We start from the raw sequence: 22,485 nt of genomic DNA on the forward strand, positions 1-22,485 counted from the left end.
ATTTTCAAAAATGGCACATTTCATTCCATGTCATAAATCCAATGATGCATCACATATCTCTGACTTGTTTTTCAAAGAAATTTGAAGATTGCATGGTATTCCCAAAAGTATTGTTTCTGATCGAGATTCAAAGTTCTTAAGTTATTTTTGGAAAACTTTGTGGGGTAAACTAGGAACAAAACTTTTGTTTTCTACTATTTGTCACCCATAAGCAGATGGGCAAACAGAGGTGGTTAATAGGACCTTATCTGCATTATTGCGTTCTTTGATTCAAAAGAATTTGAAATCATAGGAAGAATGTTTGCCACATGCTGAATTTGCATATAATAGGATAGTCCATTCAGCATCTAAGTTTTCACCATTTGAAATTGTGTAGGGTTTAATCCATTATCTCCTTTGGATTTAACTCATTTACCAGTAAGTGAACATGTTAACTTAGATGGAAAGAAGAAGGCTGAACTTGTTAAACAGATTCATGAAAAAGCTCGGCAACACATCGAGAGGAAAACTGAACAATATGCTAATCAAGCCAATAAAGGGCTCAAGAAAGTAGTTGTTGAGCCCGGAGATTTGGTTTGGCTACATATGAGAAAGGAAAGATTTCCAGCCCAAAGACGTTCCAAACTGCTTCCAAGGGGTGATGGACCATTTCAAGTGATTGAGAGGATAAATGATAATGCCTACAAGCTTGACCTTCTTCAAGGTAAGTATAATGTTAGTGCAACATTTAATGTTTCTGATTTATCTCCTTTTGATGTAGGTGCAGATTTAAGGACAAATCCTTTTGAAGAGGTAGGGAATGATATGAATAAGGAGACAACACCTAGTAATCTATTGCAATTGCCAAATGGGCCAATCACACGATCAAGGGACAAGAAGTTTAAAGAAGCTCTTAGTGGGTTGATCCAGCAAATGTGGGCCAATCTTGAAGACATAAAGTCCAAATTTATTCATAATCAGAATTTAGTTAATGCCATCAATGCAAGGGAGGTTGAGTGGAATCACTAGCAATTTTCAATGTCAATTAATGCTTAGTGGGGCTTAAAGCATTTTTAATGTTATTAATGCTTAGTGGGGATGATTCACATTTCCAATGTCATTAATGTTTAGTGGGATGATTAGAGTCTTTTTCGTTTTCCAAGTTGTCAACTTTAAATTAGTGTCTTTTCATTTGTTAGTCTTTTCCTATTCTTGGAGGGATGTTCCAAGTATAAATAAGGGAGAATACAACTCTTGTAATGATACTTTGAAGTTATAATATAATAGAGAGGTTTCTTATCTTTGGTTCTTATCTAGAACTCTGAAGTTATCAAGAAGTTTATTCTTGTGGCATTCAAACCAGACTTATCACTCACCTTCTTCTTTCTTGAGTGTGGCGTCTTTATCCTTCTTATATCTTTGGTTCTTAACTTCCATAGATAACGGGTCAAGGTTCTTTTGTTATTACATAGGTGTCCTAGAGACAATCTGAGAGTCAGATGGACCCATGTACTTCTTTATTTGTTATGAATAAATTTTATGAATAAAAGCATTATTTATCTTGTTTCATATTGCATGTCTCAAATATTGAATATGAGTAACTGGATAAAGCCCTTGGAATGGAACGGGTGTCACATTGAGGATTTTTTATAGGGATCACGATCATGAGGGCTCAATGACACCACACGTCCATTGCCACAAATATGTTCCACAGATATGGAGTATTTATTATGTTTTATTTGAAGATTATGGTTTGTAAAATGTATATGTAATATGTCATTTGGAAGTTGTAAATTGTACATGAATACTTGATGTAATATGGAAGCATATAATATGATGAAAATGCAATAGGCCTATCCTAGGATGTGAATGATGCTTTATGTTTAAAGAATGCATGCAAATGGATTATGGTGATTGAAACATGTTAAGTTAGAAAAAAATAAGTAAAGTGATGGAAAAAAGAGTAATTGGACATAATTGTGATGGGTTGTAAGAACCACAAGGCATTGCTGGTCCTTGTGTGTGCCACCCAATGATTATTAGGTACATTTTGAGGTCATAGAACACTTTTGCAAATTTGGGGATTGTTGGAAAAACAAAGGAAACTCTGGCGAATTTTCTAGAAATTGGCAGAATTTAGGCAAACTTTGAGAGAGCATATCTTCCTCCAGAAAGGTCAGATAGGGACGTGCCATACACTGTTTTGAAGCTTGAGATGTCCTCTATCTCGTGTTAAAATTTGAGAAAAATTCAGGGTTGGTTGTCGGCCTATAGTAGGAAGAGAACACGGACTGTTCAGTGGGCTACTGCACATTGGGCAGTTCTAGACCGAATTTGGGAAATTTATTCCCGCTTCGTTTCTTACTCAAATTAGGTGTATAATATATAAATTTGAAGGTTGAGGTGTCTAGTTTGTTGTATAAAAATTTGAGAGAAATTGGATGAGTGGATTTTCTGCAGTAATTGTTTTAGTGAAGGATGTTTGGAGCTGTTTTGGGGTTGGCTAGCAGATTTGCTTGTCCAACTTCAAACGGCGATATCCGGAGCAAACGAGAATTTTATGACTTGTGTGATAGATTTCTAGAAAGGTAATTGAGTCTAGAATAACATACTAAAATATGAGGAGCGCGCGTCATGCGATTTGTCCGCAGAAAAATAAAGACCGAACTATGTTCGGATAGGTAGAAAACGTAAAAGTGAGAGATGTAAAATAAGTTATAAAAGTAGTTTAAATAATTATTCCGCGAAGAGTTTACAGTTACGGTCACAACTTTTATTTATTATTTATTGTTTTAAACGTTCGCGTAATAAACAGAAAAAGTTTACTCGCATTTTTATAAATGAGCTGCTGTGATTGTAACTGCGCTTAATATCATAATTAATGTTAACAATACCGGTGTACAACGGGCTGTTACACCAATCACTATTCACTCTCTTCTTCCTCCGTTCTTCCCTTGCAAACCCGCGGCCATCACCTTAGAAGAGGGCAAGTTTGTGCTTCTTTGATTTCTCACCAAAACCACTTAAGTTCCACATGAAAGTTTGACCTCCATTCCTCTTGAAAGTCCCTAGATTTTGAGATTTTCCTCCCTCAAGCTTGCAAAAATTTGGTACCATTGGAGCTTGTTGCTTGTGTTGTTGCTTGAGGAACCTTCTTAGGAGTCTTGCACCTTGATTATTGGTAAGTTTCATTTACCTATTGATGGTTATTCTTTGAGATCAAAATTTGGAAGCCTAAGCCTATGTGTGTTGATTGGAGGTAGTTGGAGACCTCAAATGGACTTTGTACATTAGATGGATGTTTCTTAGAATGATGAATGAGTGTAATTGAGCTTATAAAATTTATTGTGAAAAAGTTTGATAACTTCGTGAAAATTCGGGTGGATGAGCATGATTTTGAGAAATCAGATTGTTGGATGCTTTTGAAGTTGAGTTGTGGATTAGTTATAATGGTTAATTACATGATGTGTGGTGCATTAGTTGTGTTAAAATCAATTGAAAATCATTTGGTATACCTTTAGTACATATTCGGCCATTTAGGGTATTTTGGAGCTTGAGTGTGCAAATTGTATAACTGGATTAGTTAATGATTTAAATCAATTTAAATGCATGGTATGAGTGTAGAATGCTTGTTGTTTGAGAGAAAAATCTCTTGGCTTGTGAGGAGCAAAAATTCTGCAATACAGGGAGTTTTAGGGTAAAATTATGCAATTAGATGATTGAGTTGAGGAATTGAGTTAGTAGGTATTTGAATGAACTAGTGTGGACCTAAGAATGAACCTTGAACCTTGGAAAGGCAAGAAGAATCCCTAGCCCGATTGATGCATCATCCACGGCCTTATAGGGCATATTGGGGGAAATTGTTCTAAGTGATTATTTAATGCTAGTGGGATTGATATGTTGTTGTGAATGGTTAAGGAAACCATTGGAGTGATGGAATAAAATTAACAACCTGATTAAGGTATTTTGGCCACAATGGCCGAAGCATAACCATTGGTAGGGAGTAATGTATTACATGAAATTATGACTTGTTTAGCAAGTGGATTGATGATCCTATGCTTGTAATCATTGTTGGTTGCCTCCCTCGGACGAAATCATAGAAGACTAAAGCTTGGAGCTTGTGGATTGCCTTTGGTCCTTGACCAAAAGGATATTGGTAAGTGATTAATCACTTGTATGCATGATTGTATAGATAACCAAATGGGTTGTCATTATGGCACTAAATGATGTGGAAATGACCTTTTGTTATAGGCATTTATTGTATAAGTGAAGCTTGGAGTAACTTGTGATTGAAGCTTCCTAGCTCGGGAGCTTCAAAGAGCTAATCTTTTGGTACTGGGGTTAATCTCCGAGTGTACTCCACCATGCCCATTGGGGTAATGGTTGGAAGTTGTTTGATGCAATAGTGAAGATTATAACATGATCATGTATGTGTTTTGTTGATTGGTACATGTGAGTTTGTACCGTATCTCTGACAAGTAGATAGTTGTTGTATGCCGTAGGGGACTTCAACTGGAGAGGCCTCTGTAGGGAGTTCCAGTTAGCCTAGGGCCATAGAGTTGTGATTCGTTGATGAGCACTCTAGGAATGTCTCGGAAGTTATAGTTGTGGGTGCCTTGAATGATATCCAGGGATACATTCTTGGATTAGACCCCGATTGATATTCTGTATGCCGCAGGCCATTGGGCCGTGTGATTTGTATGATATATGTATAGTTATATTATTGTTATTTTATATTTGAGTGAGCCATTAGGCATGGTGATCCCCCAAAACCTTTGGATTACTGAGATATATTCGTATATCTCACCCCGCATTATGAGGGCTATGTTTCAGGTGGATGTAGTGGTGTTGGAGTTTTATGTAAGAGGTCCACTGGATGATTATGAGGAGAGCATGTGGGGATGCATGTGTTTATATTCCATTTTGCATTTTGGGATATATTTGATAGGCTAGACTTAGTGCATTAATATTTTGTCTAGCACGAGTGATGTATACCATGCATGTTGTTGTTCATGTAGCATTATTTTAGCTAAGTCTAGTAGTGATATAATCATTGTTAATTGGAGCCTTTTTATGTAGTTGTTATATTTGTGATGCATAAATGTAATTAAAGAAGCATGGATCTTGTGTAAAGTAATGATGAATGTATGTGATGGAAGGGCAATAGGCCTATTCTATGTTATGATAATTGTTCAATGATTTTAAAGGCATGTAATTGAATTATGTGTTTGAAATGTGTATCAAAAGGTTTAATAACTAAGTGTGGATTACATTGTGAGTTAATCAAATAAATGATGCAAATGAGTTGTAAGAACACTAAGGTATGTTAAACCTTGTATTCCACCCTTGTCAATTAGGTACAATTTGATGGTTTAAAACAAACTTTGATAAAGTGGGATTAGTTAATAAAACAAAGGAGATGCCGTCGAATTTTCTAAGAAATGATCAGTTTTTAGGCCAAATTTGGGAGACCATATCTCCTTCCAAAGATGTCAAAATGGGACATGCCATACACTATTTTAAAGGTTGAGATGTCAGTTATGTTGTCCTAAAATTTGGTTCGATTTAGAGTTGTATAGCATTCTGTAGGTTGCAGGAAGTGAAGACTTCCTAAACTGGTCAGGTGTAGGGGCTGGCTCGGGTCCCTCATTCAAAAAATTATATCTCCTCCAATCCTTACTCAAATTAGGCTTATGACATACCAAATTGAAGATCAATGTGTCTATTATCCTATATAAAAGTTTAAGAACATTTGGCTGAGTAAATCATTGGGAATCAAAGAAATGGTGAGGGATGTTTGGTGCTCTGGTGGGAGTTGGTTAGCAGCTTTGCTTGTCCAACTTCAAATGGTTATAACCGGAGCTAGATATCTCCAAATAAGGCATATAATACTTTGTTGGAAAGGTAAAAGAGTCTAGTTTAACATACTAAAAGATGAGAATTTAATAATGTGTGGATCACGCCCAGTATTGATAAAACAGAAGGCTATTCAGTTTAGGAAAGTTGCAAAAATGAGATTAGTGCTAAGATGGTTTATGGGAACCTCTTAGTAACTTGAAATAAAGATTGTATGATAGTTAAGCAATTGTATTATTACTTCCACATTTAGATTTCAGTTGCGATCATAGTTGTATCATTACGTTTTATGTTGTTTTTAATTGCACATGTAATGAAAAGAAAAAAGTTTACTCATACTTTTAAATAAATTATTGTGATTGTAACTGCACTTAATATCATAATCAATGTTAACAATGCTAGTATACAACGGGCTGTTATACCAACTACCTCAATCAACTCCCACATAATCAAATTAAATACCTATTTTCAAATCACCAACAAAACTCAATGGGATTGGAAATACTTACCATAAACTAGTTCCAAGAAGTCTTAGGGTGAGGTTTCAAGTGTAAAACCAACCAAAGCAAGCTCTAATGGTTCTAATTATTCTCAAAATTTTGCAACTTTCATGGAAGAGTATCTCAAGATGTAGTGGTTTTCAAGGAAAACCCATAACATGAATGTTGTTCACTAGATTTTTTGGATGAACTTTGATGTTGGAACTTTCTCCTAAAGATGTCTAGAAATCAAACAAAAATTCAAGCTCTCCCTAGGTGTTCTAGTGGTGAAGGCCGCGGGTGGAGAAGAAAAAGAGCAAGGAGGGATCAGATTTTTACAAGTGAGGGTACTATTCATTAGTCTAAAGTCACAAGGATTGCCATATGAGCACACTAAAGATACAAAGTCACTTAAACCATTCATCTCACCCACTAATCACCAATCAATTCATGAACTATCCATTAAATCAAAAATGTAACATTCACCCAAGTGTTTTAGTTACACTTTAACAGATGAATCCGGAGTTTTAATTTGGTGAAATTATTGTTTTACCCCTAGTTATGCACTATCAGTACGTTTTCCCAAAAATAATAAAATTCATCAAATATTTCAAATAATCATTTTCCTTAACTCTACATGCCTCTTTCAACATATATTCAAGTCCTAGATCAGTAATCTCATTTCTGGTTTACCCGGTGGAATTTACACCTCAGTATTTTATCCGATAAAATCATTATTCATCAATTTTCTAGAAACTTGCCTATCCACTCCAATTTCATTTTGAATCCATTTCCAGTATTATGTAAGGTTAAATAACCCTATTACTTGACATAAAACCAAGTTCATAACCCTAAATACAACACATGGCCGAATTGGTACATCCAAAGGATCTAGGTAATAACTTGTTTCCTAATCACATCCACTTGATCCAATCAACTTTAACATACTCTATGAAGTATAAGATAGCCATAAACATCATAGATTAAAACTTCAAACCATTAAATGCATGATGGCCGGATGCTATGTTACAGTTTCATGTGATTTATCATGATTTGTTTAGCTTATACATGGTTAGGTTAACTCATTAACACCAAAGACACAAACATCATCAATTCAACATCAAATCATATCATATTACCATCATAAATTTTCATCAAAGTCATCCCCAAATACCATAAAAACCCTAGAATTAAACTCAAGAAAACTATCCATGGAAAGTAGTATTTTTCACCTCCAATGAGTTCCACACTTGATAAGGATTAATCTAAAACCTTTAAACTACAAGAACACTCATTCTTAACTACATGAAAAATGATATAGGCATTGCCTTCATGAGAATAAAATAAGAGATTGAAGGCTTTTAAGGAGAAACTAAAACTACAGAAAGATTCCTAAGGTTGTAAGGATAACATCTTGTGAAATATTCATGGTGTTTTAGTGAGGTTTACTAGGTGAAGCAAGCTCTCCAAGTCCTTCTAATGGAGCTGCCTCATATGCAGACAAAAAGAAGAGAAACTTGCATAAAAGAGAGGATGAGAAATCAAGAAGATCCGCTTGTACATGTAAAAATAATACTAGCCACTTTTGTTGACTTTTCTTTGATTTTTCTACCAATACAATTGACTAACTTATTAATCAATCCTTCTTCATTCTATGTAGGTCAGTTAAGGAGAGAAATTGAAGAGGGATAACCGACTTGCTCATGTAAGAAATATACTAACTTAGTAATTAAGCTTACTTTGTTAACTTAAACATTATATTGACCTCCAAGGATTCTTATTGGTTGATTTAATTAGAACTTTGACCTATTTTTATAATTTAATCTAATCACAATCAACATAATTTAAGACCACTTAAAGTCCATAAAATTTCCTAAGGAATTTAATTACATCATCTAATTGAAGTTTAGATTAAGTTTTGCCTAATTGCAAATTGGTCCCTAAATTTTTACATAATTAAAATTTGACCCCTATACTTATCAAATATTACAATTAGGGTCCTAATTGACTTGCTTATCATGAATCACATTCTTGTCCATCTTATCATATAATTTCATGATCATTTGATCATTACTTGTCATAACATGTCCCAATTTCCTTGAACACATACGTGATCCTTTGAACACTCGATTGATTTCCTTGTTTAACCTAACTTGATAGTGAGGGTTGTTATATTCACTCCATTTTTTAAAGATTTCTCCCTCAAAATCCTAAACATATCTTGAAGATAACTCAAAACATAGCTAAAGAATCTCATCATCTCGCTTCCAAGTAGTCTCTTCAGGTGTTCTTCCTTTCCATTGAATTTTCACCATGATAATAATCTTGCTTCTACATTTGTTTTCTGTTTATATCTCAGATATTCATTCTGTTTTGTTCCATGCTTGGTATTTCTAACATCATGCTTGTAGATTCTCATTCTAATGACGGAAAAACACAATCGTGAAAACAAACTTGTATAATATTTGTCATATGACCTGTATACAAAATCCTATTTATCAAAGCTGCACACATTCCACCTCACATAGACTTTTCTAATTCTTGTAAACACATTATTTTTCATACTCTCCAAAACTGACCATAATACCAATATAAAATCACACCTTTTACAAGATCTGTAGCTCTTATTGACCGCTGACAGCCAAGAGTATAGACACGACCTGTAGTTGGAGCACTCAATATAATCTGTAATGGAGTAACATGTCCTACATTGTGGGGACAATCCTTGATGAAGTGACCTGATTCGCCACACTTGAAATATACATCCTGATTCTTCCAACATACACCTTGATGATTTTTTTACCACAACTTGAACATAGAGTATAAAAACACATTGTTGGTTTCCAGATCTCTTGAACTCATTACCAGATTGTTTCACTTGCAAGAACCCGACTCCTAGACATGTGAAAGCTTCTTAGACCTATTATAGACCTCTCCCACTTTCTTACACTGATTAACCAGTATAACACCTGGCATTTCTAAGTTTAAATACTAATATATTAAATGAGAATTTAAGGGAAGGATTAGTGAAAATTCTGAAAATAAGGCCAAAATACAAAGAAAGGGCAAAACGATAATTAGCCAACAGGCAACCCTAGGAAGATAAAGACTGAGTAGAAGGTCTCAGATGATAAAAATAACCCTGGAAATGGATTCAGAGCGAACAATTGAGTGGTTAGGCAAGTTTCAGAAAATTCAGTGAATAGTATTTTTACCGGGTAAAAGTATCGCGGTACAATTGCACCGTAAAGCGTGTCGATTGAGTTTTGAGCTCTAGGTTTTAAATATGAGTTATAAATGGTCTATAGAACTAGGAAATATGATTTCTGATAAAATTTGATGGAAGTAAGTTAGTTGGGGGAAGCGTGCCAACGGCGCGCGCAACAGCTTAAAACTGTAGTATTTTCGAATAACCGAAAAACTCAGGATTCATCTGATCAAGTATAATTAAAAGACAATGGTTAATGTTAAAAACGAGAGTTTCTAAACGAGAGGTGGCGGTGGGACCCACCCCACTTAAGCCCACTTAAGCCACATAAGCTACCACTATTCATCATCACCCTTCTCTCCCCTCCTTGTGCCAAACCCGCGGCTCCCCCTCCCCATTGCCCATTTCCCTTTCAATTTTCTTTTCCTTGTAACTCCACCAAATCCTAACCAAATCCAACAAAGTTTAACTTGAATTTTGTTGGAAATTGTCTTCTAAAGCCATTGGTGGTACCTTTGCACCATGAAAACGACAAGATTTTGAGGTATTTCTCTGACCAAAGGCCGCGGCTTACATATGTAGATTTGTGTTCATGGAGCTTCTAGGTGCTCCAATGGTGGAGTATGTTTAGAAGGAGTCTTGTACCAAGCAATTGGGTGAGTTTCCTTGCATTTTAACTACTTAATCTTGTGATTGATTTCTTGAACCCTAAAGGGGGTTCTTGTGATTGATGTGTTTAGAGAGCTCATTTGGAAAATATGTATTAGATGATAATGTCTTAGAATGATGTGTTAGAGCTAGAAATGCCATGAAAATTATTGATGAAAATTGTGAAATTTTAACTTAGAAAGTTTTAGGGTGTCATGACTTTGAGTTTTGAAAATGTGTTAGGATTGGATTGGTGAGTTATTGTATGATAGTATGTTGATATAATGGGATTGTATGAGGTGTAGAGTGGTTAAAATTGAATGAAAATCCTTTGGAATGGCATAAGTGACAATTCAGCCATTTAGGGAATTTTAGGGATTTGATGTTGTTGGTATTGCTTGGATGATGTATCATGTGTTAAATGGTATTTAGATGGGTTGTGTGGTGGTTGGAAGGTTGGAGAATCAATGAAAAATAATAAATGGTGTTGAGAGTCATAAAGGATCCTAGAGTGAAATATTAAGCAAAACGACGTTTAAAAGACGTAAAATGAGAAACGACACTTGATATGACCTTTTGGCAACCTAAGGATGCTTAGGAAAATGAGAAAGAAAATTTAGAAAAATAAATCTCAAAATTGCACTACTTTGGCCGAACCTATAAGGGTGTAGGGCAGGTTTTTGACGTTGTTCGCGATTTGATAGAATTATTGTGTACTGACGATTCATACATGGTTATTATAGGTTGTCGTACGTCGATTTGAACCCCGAACCGTGAGTCGGTGGATTGCCCTTGGTTCTGGACCAAGTGGAATTGAGGTAAGTGTTTGGAACAATGCTTGTGTAATTGTTAACTGGCATGTGTTCGTATGAGTGTTGAGTAATTGGTAATGTCCTCTGTGTAAGCATTCTGTTAAGTAACGAGCTCGGAGAGTATACTGCTGTGGAGTTAAGTGGAGGAACTTATAAAAGTAACCTCTTGGTACTGGGGCTTGTTCCCCTTGTGTGTTCCACCATACCCGTTGAGGGTGATGGTAGGAAATGTATATGAGTAGTGTAGAATAACATGATTATGCATGTAGTATGTATGTTGGTACGTAGGTACCGAGTCTCTGGCCAGTAGACAGTTTTTCCTTCGTGCGTTTCGGACTTCCACTGGATAGGTCTCCGAGAGGGAGTTCCAGTTGACCTAGGGTCGTGGTGTGTGATCCGGATAGGAGCACACTAGGAAGTCTCGGGTGTATGCGGATGGGAGGGGTACCTTGGTTGGATGTTCTTGGAACACGCCTAGGATGAGACCCGTAAGCTTATATGCCGAGCCATTAGGCAGGGCGTTGCGTGGTATTGGTAGCTACCATTCCAGCTTTGTCGTATTTTGTATCCCTATATTCCCCAGTTTCTCTAAATCCCTTGGTATATCCCGTTTTTAAAGATGTTATTGTATATTATTTATATGCATCGAAGTGAGCTATTGGGCGGAGTTTTCTCCAGAACCTCTGGGTTACTGAGATATATTCGTGTATCTCACCCCGTCTTGGGGGCTTTATTTCAAGAGGTAGCAGTAGCACAGGAGCGGCGGGCAAGAAGCCCGTAGGATGAGTGTTGGAGGACATTTTTATATTTTGCATTTTGATGGCCATTGGGCCTAGGCTAGACTTACGGCATGAACATTCCATATGTATGTAGGAGGATATTCATAGTCATATTTGTTCATGTCATTTTGCCTAAGTCTAGTTGTATATGTCATTTAAAGTTCATGTTTCAAGTTGTAATTTAAAGTTATGAAATTGTAAGTTGTAATATATTGTAATTGTACATGGATACTTGATGTAATATGATGGAAGGGCTTTAGGCCTATTTTAGGATTATGATTATGTGAATGCTTAGAAAATGCATGTAAATGGACTTTGAAGATTGAAACGTATTAAGTATTAATCAAGTGAGCAATATGATATGAATTGTGTAATAACTATAAACTGAGTTGGGTTATAAGTGCCTCAAGGCATTGTTGGTCCTTGTGTGTGCCACCCATTGATTATTAGGTACATTAGAGGTCTTAGAACACATTTGCAATTTGGGAATTTTGGAAAAACAAAGGAAACTCTGGCGAATTTTCTGTAGAATTGGCAGAATTTAGGCAAACTTCGGGAGAGCATATATCCCTCCACAGAGGTCTGATAGGGACGTGTCATACGCCATTTTTAAGCTTGAGATGTCCTATATCTTGTGGTAAAATTTGATAGAATTATGGGTTGAACGTCTTCCTGGAGAAGGCAAAGAGTGCAGACTGCCCATTTGCTCACTGCACTCGTGGCAGTTCTGGACCGGTTTAGGAAAATTTATTCTTGTTTCGTTTCTTAGTCAAATTAAGTGTATGATATGTAAAATTGAAGATTGAGATGTCTAGTTTGTTGTATAAAAATTTGAGAGAAATTGGTTGCGTGGATGTTCTGCAGTAATTCGTGGAGTGACGGATGTTTGGAGCTGTTTTGGGGTTGGCTGGCAGCTTTGCTTGTCCAACTTCAAACGGCGATATCCGGAGCAAACGAGATCGAAATAACTTGTGTGATAGCTTCCTAGAAATTTAATTGAGTGTAGAATAACATATAAAAATATGGGAGGCTTGTAGAATTTGGTTTGTCCGTAGAAAAATAAAGACCGAACCATGTTCGGATAGGTAGATAACGTAAAATTGAGAAATTAGCTAAGTGGGTTTATGGGAACCCCTTAGTGACTTGTAGTAACTAAAATAAGTTATAAAATTAGTCTAAATAAGTATTCCGCAAAGATTTTACAGTTGCAGTCACAGCTTTTAATTATTACACTTTTTATTGTTTTAAATGCTCGCGTAATAACAGAAAAAGTTTACTCGCATTTTTATAAATGAATTGCTGTGATTGTAACTGCGCTTAATATCATAATTAATGGTAACATTACCGGTGTACAACGGGCTGTTACATTTTATGGTATCAGAGCAGTTTTGTAAGGGAACTCTGATAATGCATAACTGTATTTTGTGTTGCATAGCTATCTGTGAAATGTTTATGATTATTGCATATGTGATTCCTCAGTGTGGGTCTGATCAACTCATTCCTTTGTGTTACATGTACAGATATCATGAGTAGGGCATGTGGTCTCCGTGGAACTCAAGGTGCAGGTTGTCTAGTAGCACCAGATCCTATTACTGCAGTTCTGAATGCTTTGCAGGAAGAGACTGCTGCGAATAGAAATATGACCGAGACCCTGATGAAAAATAATCAAGATATGATGCACGCCTTCATAAATGAGATGAGGGCCGATAGAGCTCGGAATAGGAGGGATGATTCTCCCCACATACGGCTACAGAGACTTATACCCGTACGCCATCTGTTACACCTCGCCAGGAGGGGAGTGGTGCTAGTCGTCAGTCTGGTGAGGCTAGTCACCACACTACTGATCCTACTTATATCCCATAGCCTTCTGTGGATCCTTCTGTTGTTGCTCAGTCGTCTGGGGTTGCTGGGCAAGTATTTGTTGGTACTGATGAGCAGAGGATCATTTTTTTCAGAAAGCATAAACCACTAGCATTTCAGGGGTCAAGGGACCCGAAGGTTGTGACTACCTGGTTGATGGGTATGGAGAAAATATTCCAGGTTATAGGGTGTCAGGATCCCCAGAGATTATTGTATTCTGTCTACATGCTTGAGGGGGATGCCCACGAGTGGTGGTACAATGCATCTCGCCCTTTTATTATTCAGGGGGAAGAACTGACATGGGCTTTGTTTGAGCGATTGTTTCATGAAGAGTATTTTCCCAGGGATGTTCGGGAAGCTAAACAGGGTGAGTTTGAGAAATTGGTACAGGGTACCATGACTGTTGATGCTTATGTGCCTAAATTTAATGAATTGGTGAAGTTTGCAAATTATGAGGGTATGCTGCCGACTCCTGAGTTCTTATCTGCTAAATTTCAGAGGGGCCTGAGTAAGAAGATTGCAAAAAGAATGTCTAATACTGCAGTAAGAAATTTTGCTGACTTAGTCACCCAGTGCAAAAGGGTTGAAAGTGTTTATAGCAGGTATCCAAAGTCTAGCTCTTCGAGGACATCTGGTCCTCCTGGTAATAATAACAGAGGTGGCTACCATCAGAATAATAATAGAGGTAGGGGGTTGCAGGTAAGGCAGCCTCCGGGTCAGTTCAAGAGGGGTGGTGGTCAGAGGAGCAGATTTAATGACAGGAATTCTAATCCTCGATGTGATAAGTGTAAGAGGTTTCATCAGGGCCCTTGTACTACGACTCCAAATGCTTCTTTTAAATGTGGTAAAGTTGGGCATTATGCCAACAATTGTTACAGTAATACTGGGCAGGCTGCGAATCTGCAGGCCTTGCCATCTGCTCCTACAGTTGGGCGTGTTTATACTACAAGTATGCAGTAAACAGAGAAGACAGGGGTTGGGGGTTATGTGTTGTTATCTCAAATGTTTTTATCTCAAATATTGATTTGTCTGTGTTGTTTGATTCGGGAGCTACGCATTTGTTCGTGGCAGAATATGTTGCTAAGGGGTTGGGGGTTAAGAGTATCACAGATGATTCCCCCTATGCGTATTACAACGGCTACAGGAGAGGTTAGTGATTCCTCCTTTATTTGTAAAAAGGTTGGATTTATTTACGAAGGCAGGGGTTACACTATTGATTTGATTATCTTGCCACTGGCCTCTGTTAATTTGATATTGGGAATGGATTTGCTATCTCAAAACTGCGCAATGATTGATTGCTGCGGCAAGAGGTTGATTTTATCTCACAAGAATCCCTCGGTTACTCCGTCTCCCTTTCTGTCTGTGTGTCAAGCTGTTAAAGCCTTGAAGGCTGGGGATCAGGATTATATTTTCTTGGGTGGATTGGTGGGTGGTAAAGAGATTGATATTTCTACTATTCCGGTGGTTAATGAGTTTGTGGATGCATTCCCTGATGAGATACTGGAATTTCCACCTGAGAGAGAGATTGAGTTCTCGATTGAATTGTTACCTGGTGTAGGGCCTATTTCTTTGGCTCCATACCGGATGTCGCTGCTGGAGTTGGTTGAGTTGAAGAAGCATATTGATGAGCTATCTGCGAAGGATTTTATCAGACCGAGTGTGTCTCCGTGGGGAGCACCTGTAATATTTGTGAAAAAGAAGGATGGAAGCATGAGGTTGTGTACTGATTATCGACAATTGAGTAAGGTTACGGTTAAGAACAGGTACCCATTGCCGCGTATTGATGACTTGTTGGATCAGCTGAGGGGTGCCTGTGTGTTTTCTAAGATTGATCTCTGGTCCGGATACCATCAGATTCGGATTAAACCGGAGGATGTTCCTAAAACGACATTTCGTTCTAGATACGGACACTACGAGTATCAGGTGATTCCTTTTGGGCTTACAAATGCCCCGGCGGTGTTCATGGATTATATTAATCGCATCTTTAAACCGTATTTGGACCAGTTTGTAATTGTGTTCATTGATGACATTTTGATCTATTCTAAGAGTGAGGAGGAGCATACGTAGCATCTGAGGACTGTGTTGCAGATATTAAAGGATAAAAAGTTGTATGCGAAACCGTCTAAATGTGAATTCTGGTTATCTAGGGTGCAATTTCTGGGTCATGTTATCTCTGCTAGGGGTGTTGCTGTGGATCCGAATAAAATTGATGCGGTAATTGACTGGGAACGATCGAAGACTGTTACTGAGATCCTGAGCTTTCTGGGTCTTGCTGGATATTATCAAAGATTTATTAAGGGGTTTTCCACAATGGTACTACCGTTGAACCGATTGACACGAAAGGATACTCCTTTTGTGTGGACCCAAGAATGCGAGAGGTGTTTTCTAAACCTTAAAGAGAAATTGACTACTGCTCATGTGTTAACCCTCCCCGATCCGGAAGGTGAGTTTGAATTATATTGTGATGCTTCCAAGAAAGGTTTGGGGTGTGTGTTGATGCAAGAGAGGAGAGTGGTTGCTTACGCTTCTAGACATTTGAAGCCTCATGAAGAGAATTACTCGACGCACGATTTGGAGCTTGCTGCTATTGTATTTGCCTTGAAAATCTGGAGGCATTTTCTGTATGGGATGAAATTTGCTGTATTCAGTGATCACAAGAGTTTGAAATATTTGTTTGATCAGAAAGAGCTAAATATAAGACAGCGGAGATGGGTGGAATTCTTGAAGGATTGTGATTTTGAATTGAGATACCATCCAGGTAAAGCTAATGTGGTGGCTGATGCCTTAAGCAGGAAGTCTGTTAGTGTGTCTCAGCTGATGTTGTGGGATAATGAGGTGATTGAACAATTTCGTGATTTGAAATTGACGGATGACTTTGTAGGCAGGATGGATGAATTTGAGTGTTTACGGGTGGAAAATGAATTACATGACAAAATTAAAGAAACGCAGGTACGGAACGACAGTGTCAAGTATTTGAAAGGGTAGTATGGGATATCTTTGAATGAACAAGGGTTATTATTGTATCAGGGCAGGATTGTTGTGCCCAAGGAGTTAGCAGATGAGGTAATGACTGAGGCCCATAAGGGTCAGTATGTTGTCTACCCAGGTGCCACAAAAATGTATCAAGATCTGAAGGCTAAGTTCTGGTGGCCTGGGATGAAGAGGGATGTTGCTGAGTATGTGTCAAGGTGCTTAATTTGTCAAAAAGTCAAGATAGAACATCAAAAACCTGCTGGTTTACTTCAGCCATTGGATATACCAGAGTGAAAATGGGAGAGCATCTCTATCGATTTCGTTGTTGGTTTGCCTCAGACTCAGGCTGGGTATGATTCAATTTGGGTTATAGTGGACAGGCTTACAAAGTCTGCACATTTTCTGCCAGTGCGAGTGGACTTCTCTATGGAGAAATTAGCAAAATTGTATGTGAAAGAGATTGTAAGGCTCCACGGGATACCGATTAGCATTGTTAGTGATCGGGACTCGAAATTTACTTCTCGCTTTTGGGGACCCTTGCAGCTGGCTTTTGGCACTCAGCTCAGGCTGAGCACTGCGTATCATCTGCAGACTGATGGTCAGACTCAGAGGACCATACAGATACTTGAGGATATGCTGAGAGCTTACACACACTACAACAAACTGTGCAAATGAAGGCGGTTGTTTTGTCTACCAGAGGCGGTCAAAACCGCCTGCATTTAACTCATTTGGCGGTTGACAATTCGCCTTTGTTACCACGGTCGAGACGTCATTCTCAGGCGGTTTAGAAAAACCGCTGGAACAGCTGCCACAGTATAACAAGGGCGGTTCTTTCGTCGGGTAAGGTCGTCGTAGGATATTCCAAAAATGATGAAATTCTCAGCTGCAGGCGGTAAGACTAACCGCCAAAGATGTCAATATTTCGACGCTTATGAGGGCGGTTTATGTAGTCGGCAAAAAATTATGGCGTTTAGGCTAACCGCCTGCTATTTCCGTACAGCAACGTTCAACGTGACTTGTCACTCGGTCAGCATAGTTTACGGAAAAATGTGAAATAATTTCTGGCGGTGGGTGAACCGCCTCGTGTTGGAGTTCGCGGATGGTCTTTATAACCGCCAATATTAAACTTTTTAATATTTTTAAAAAAGCTTAAAATTAATTTGAATTATTATTTTGTTTTAATAAAAAATCCCCTATTATTTTAATCAGAGGTTTATAAACATTGATGCATTAGAATAGTAAAGAAAAAAGTAAACAGTTTTTTGTTAGGTAAGGAGGGCATAACCCCAAAAACATTAGAAACATTCTCCAATCTTTAAATTCCGAAACATATTTACCAAAGGTTAATATTCAAAACCAAAATAGATAACCTGTCAAAAAAGTATAGTATTATTTTAATCAAGGCTTTATAAACATTCATGCATGGATCGAGGATATTTATGCAAAAAAGTAAACATCATTCATTCTTTAAGTTTGGAAACAGTGACATACATATTGACCAAAGCTTAATTAACATACAAAAGCAAAACAGACCAAGCTGGTTGCATGTAGAACGTACCAAGGTCATCAATTACATCAAAAAAAAAAAGATCCAGGTACTGCCTAACTTGAAAAACATTGGAATTCAACCAACAATGTTAAACTCCAAAACGACCAAATTCCATGTACAACCACTGAAATATCCAAAATACAGTGGTTCAATGAACACCTACCAAATCATGTGAAATTAGGATTGTGGTGGTTGGGGTGCTTGATTTGATATAGTTGGCCCATCAGAAGGGTCATGACTAGCATGGGAGGACTTTCTGATTCCAGGAGAGCCCAAGTCAACAACCTGATATATTAGGAAAAAAGAAAACATATATTAATCCATAAGTTAATTTTAAGAAAAAGGTTAAGAAAACGCAAAAAAAATATAAAGCAAAATGAGGTTGAGAATTAATCAGATTTCTATTATTGACAAAACTGGAGTATATACACTTGAGGTAACAGCTCTAGGTAAATGTATCAGTGACATAAGCAGTAACTGACCATAAGTAGGTAGAACAGAACAATAACGAATTACTTAACAAGGTTAGAGAGTGCAACTGAGCAACCATATAATCCATACACACTAATAATCCAACAGAACTGAATCTTTATCCCAGTAACCATATAATCCATACAAACTAAATATGTATCCCAGCAACCATATAATCCATTCCTAATTTTTTTATGCAAACTGAAGGAATCAGCATCTATGAAGTTCAGACTATATAATGTCACAACACTACAAGGCCAACAGTGGAGTACATATATAGCAGGTGTGGTGACATATATCAAGTACAATGGAAACTTAGATTTTACCAAAAAAACAATTGTAATTCATCTTCCAATAAAAATAACAATATTGGCAGTGCAGCCATATATAGAATAGTTTTTTCAAGTTGGAACAGTCACCAACCATATATATATTTCCAGTTTTTTCAAGTTGGAACAGTCAACAACCATATTTCCAGTTTTTTCAACTTGGAACAGTATCAAACTTTAAGCACACTGTCAATCCGAGTTCAATAAATGATAAATATATCAAGAATGAAAAAAATATCAGAATAGCCAAAGATAATTAATACCACATCACAACCTTCATGTTTTGCACTAGTACCACAGAGGTAACAAAGGAAACAAAAAAATAGTGAATCTGAAGGTGCAATTCGCAGAAAAGCCTACCATATATATATATATATATATATATATATATATATATATATATATATATATATATATATATATATATATCTACCAAACTTTAAGCACAATGTCGATTCAAGTTCAATAAATGATAAATATCTGAAGAATGAAAACAATATCAGAATAGCCAAAGGACAATGGTGCCACACCACAACCTGAAATGCTTTGCACTAATAGCACAAATTTTACAAAGGAAAAAAAAATATAGTCAAACTGAATATGCAATTTACAGAAAAACTGCCATATACCTGATTAGATGGTGAGTGGCCAACAAAATTTTGCATAAAATGTGCCATTTGCGATTTCAATGTATCAAACTCAGCCATCTTGCCTTTTATAGTGTCCAATTCTCCTTTCAGGGCATCATACTCAGCTTGTGTAGGACCACTACAAGAAGTTGAGGCTGAACTGGTAGATGTTCTACGGATTTGGCTTGGGACCACCCCAAAACCCATGCCTCTAACTCGACCTGGGTGCTCCTTCCCAAACACATTTACAAAAGCCTCATCTTCGAAATTGGCTTTATCCATCTCTATAATTAAATTATCCTACATACAGGGCATGAGAACCTTGTATAAGTGTACCTCAAAGCTAGAAATTGATATAAAAACAAATTACAAGGAAGTGTTAATACATTTTTTAGCCTAGCTTCCTCATTCACAAAATTGCCATCCTTTTTGATATGAGAAACAGCATACATCTCACCTCTGCTAAATTTGCGTCCTTCTTGTATCTCCTGACAAATGCCATGACACCAAGCCCATTATTTCCATTAATTACAGAAGCAAAATAGTGACATAATAAAAGATTAAACATTTTAATAAAACCATACCAGCTCCCTTTTCCTCCTTGCTAACGTCTTTGAGCCAAGTGTGTGTGGGATTGTTTGTTTCTGTCTATTTGCAGTATTGATAATACTATACTTCTGCATGATGGAAGAAACAAAATAATTAACATATTAATTTTGAATACAAGTGACAGCAACATACAAAGGCAGTTTTGCATCCTTCGTTACCTTTGCCTTCTCACTTGTTTTGTATGTCAAAAAACTTGCCCATTGTTCTCTTGTCATGCCTTCAGGGTAAAGATCAAGGTTTTCCTGAAAAGTTTTATCTTTCTCATATATTTCATTGGCTAGTCTCCACCTATTGTCTTTCCATTTCTTACCCATGTTGCCCATACAATAATGGTAGTGGTCATCATTATCCATAACGAATCTCTTCTGCAAGAGAAAAGTGAGCTAAAAATTGTAAATATTAATATAATTACAACAGGAACCTATTTGAAAATAAAAAAAGCATTCTGACCTTAATAGTGCTGACCCAAACATCGTCCTTGTAGATCTTAGGTACGTCAGGCCACCTTGCATAACTTATAGGGAATATGTTAGGGTTACATGCAATGTGTCCCAAAAAACCACCGAATAGGCCAGCAGCCTCCCCAACAGGTTGATTGTCTTCATTCCATTCAAGAACTACCCTCTTATGAGGAGGAAGTACCAAAAGATCCCGCACACGTAATCTCTCCTCATCAGCCATTCCATTATCAGCTATTACATTGTTGTTAATGCAAGTGCCAAAAATGAAAATTACATATAAGTGAGAATGTTTAATCAAGTATATCATTATATAAGAATGCAATACAGGTAAATCAGACGGAGTTACCTAACACATCAACAACCCAATACTTGTTGCATGTCCTTTGGGAAGGGTTTCGTGGTCTTGGATTTGAGTCCTCAGATTGACGACCAACTGATTCAGATTGAGATATTGCTGGTGTAGGTTGAGCAGATGAAGATGCAGCATGTGTAGGAGCAGATTCAGCAGATTGAGCAGAAGGAACTTGTTGGTGGACCACTATGTGATGTGGCTGACTATTCAGTTCTTCAGTCGTAAGTTGGACGTTTATGTTCTGTTCTTGTTCATTGCTTATGAGTTCATTAGCATTGGAGGTTGTCGAGTTGGTCCTTTTAGTGAACCTCTTTGTACGTGCCATTGTCCTGCTTACATAAGAATGTTTGCAAGCATACATATTTATAGATACAGAACATAAAAATCCCAGGTAATTAGTAACACCAGCAAAAAGCAACATGACAATTTCTGTTTTAAAATTTAAATCAGTGAAAAACAACATGCTACTTTAACTTGCGCATATTATACCTGCAAATCAGAATGTACTGGGAATTTTAGACATTTTAATTTCATCCAGCATGTACATATTATGATCTATTTAAAGCATAATGTTTACATATTTTTGCTTGCAAATAACTTTGATAAGTTGTTTATCACAAAAAATGATGTAGTGATGTGAACAAAAAACACCACTTAACCTTAAGCACAATACAATACCAAAAAAAATTGTAATCTGCTCAAGTTATAACTATATTCAGGCAAAGTATTATGATATTTCCATTTCTTCATCCTCGTTTAGATTAGCAAGGACAATTGGATTGTCATCATCCGTGAAAGGTCGTGATAATTGTAAAGGTGTTGTGTCATCGACATCAACCTGATCCAAGTTCTGTGATCCTAATTACTTCTTTGAGACGAGTAGATTCCAAATATTTTAATAAATTTCAACTCTTTAAGACAGCTATGAGGTTATTCTCGAATCAGAACTTAGTCAAGTAGTAACTAATTTAAAGCATACCTAAATACAATCAAAATTTGCATAAATTATAATTTACAGAGAAAACTCAGGGACACCAAAATCACTGCCAGACACACCCAGATTTCTCTTTATCAGCTCTTACAATCATGACCATCAACTTCTCATTTTCCCACACAACACCCACACCAACAAGAACAACCACAGCCACTGAATTAGGATAATGGGGTCCATGCTTTATTCTTATACAGTAAATTGAACTACTATTCCTACTAGCAAACCACTGAATCATATTATTTGATCATTTTTTAGTCTTTCTAGAATGCAACAAAAACAAAAAATTCAACTACTATGTTCTGAAAAAAGATAACAATAAATAACCCAATAAATAATAAAGAAAAAAGAAAGTAGAAAAAATTACACAAAAAAAAATGAGAGACAAAATAGGAGAGCAAACAAAAAAAACTTCAAAACCTTACACGAAAAAAAAAAATACCAAAGCCACATTTTGAGAGTAAATGATAATGAGAGACAAAATAGTAAATTTTACCTGG

At 36.9% G+C, this 22,485-nt stretch overlaps 1 protein-coding gene across 1 annotated transcript; it reads right to left on the reverse strand.

Moving 5' to 3' along the window:
• Positions 1-18,320: 18,320 nt before the first annotated feature.
• On the reverse strand, positions 18,321-22,223 carry LOC133309391 (uncharacterized). Its single transcript, XM_061510150.1, has 8 exons — positions 22,051-22,223; positions 20,989-21,323; positions 20,632-20,873; positions 20,340-20,546; positions 20,157-20,249; positions 19,959-20,060; positions 19,573-19,872; positions 18,321-18,428 (listed from the first exon to the last, which is right to left on the reverse strand). The coding sequence occupies exons 1-8, from the start codon at positions 22,221-22,223 to the stop codon at positions 18,321-18,323; spliced, it is 1,560 nt and encodes a 519-aa protein (XP_061366134.1).
• Positions 22,224-22,485: the final 262 nt, after the last annotated feature.

This window comes from Gastrolobium bilobum, unplaced genomic scaffold (assembly GCF_033153095.1).
Source record: "Gastrolobium bilobum isolate Gb01-03AN ecotype WA unplaced genomic scaffold, APGP_CSIRO_Gbil_v1 utg36184, whole genome shotgun sequence".
Taxonomy (NCBI): domain Eukaryota; kingdom Viridiplantae; phylum Streptophyta; class Magnoliopsida; order Fabales; family Fabaceae; genus Gastrolobium; species Gastrolobium bilobum.

Coding starts and splice junctions, on each gene's coding strand:
- LOC133309391 (XM_061510150.1), bottom strand. CDS start 22,223: ATGATTCAGTGGTTTGCTAGTAGGAATAGTAGTTCAATTTACTGTATA. Junction 20,547..20,631: donor TTTGGGTCAGCACTATTAAG/GTCAGAATGCTT, acceptor TTTCTCTTGCAG/AAGAGATTCGTTATGGATAA. Junction 20,061..20,156: donor CAAGGAGGAAAAGGGAGCTG/GTATGGTTTTAT, acceptor GGCATTTGTCAG/GAGATACAAGAAGGACGCAA.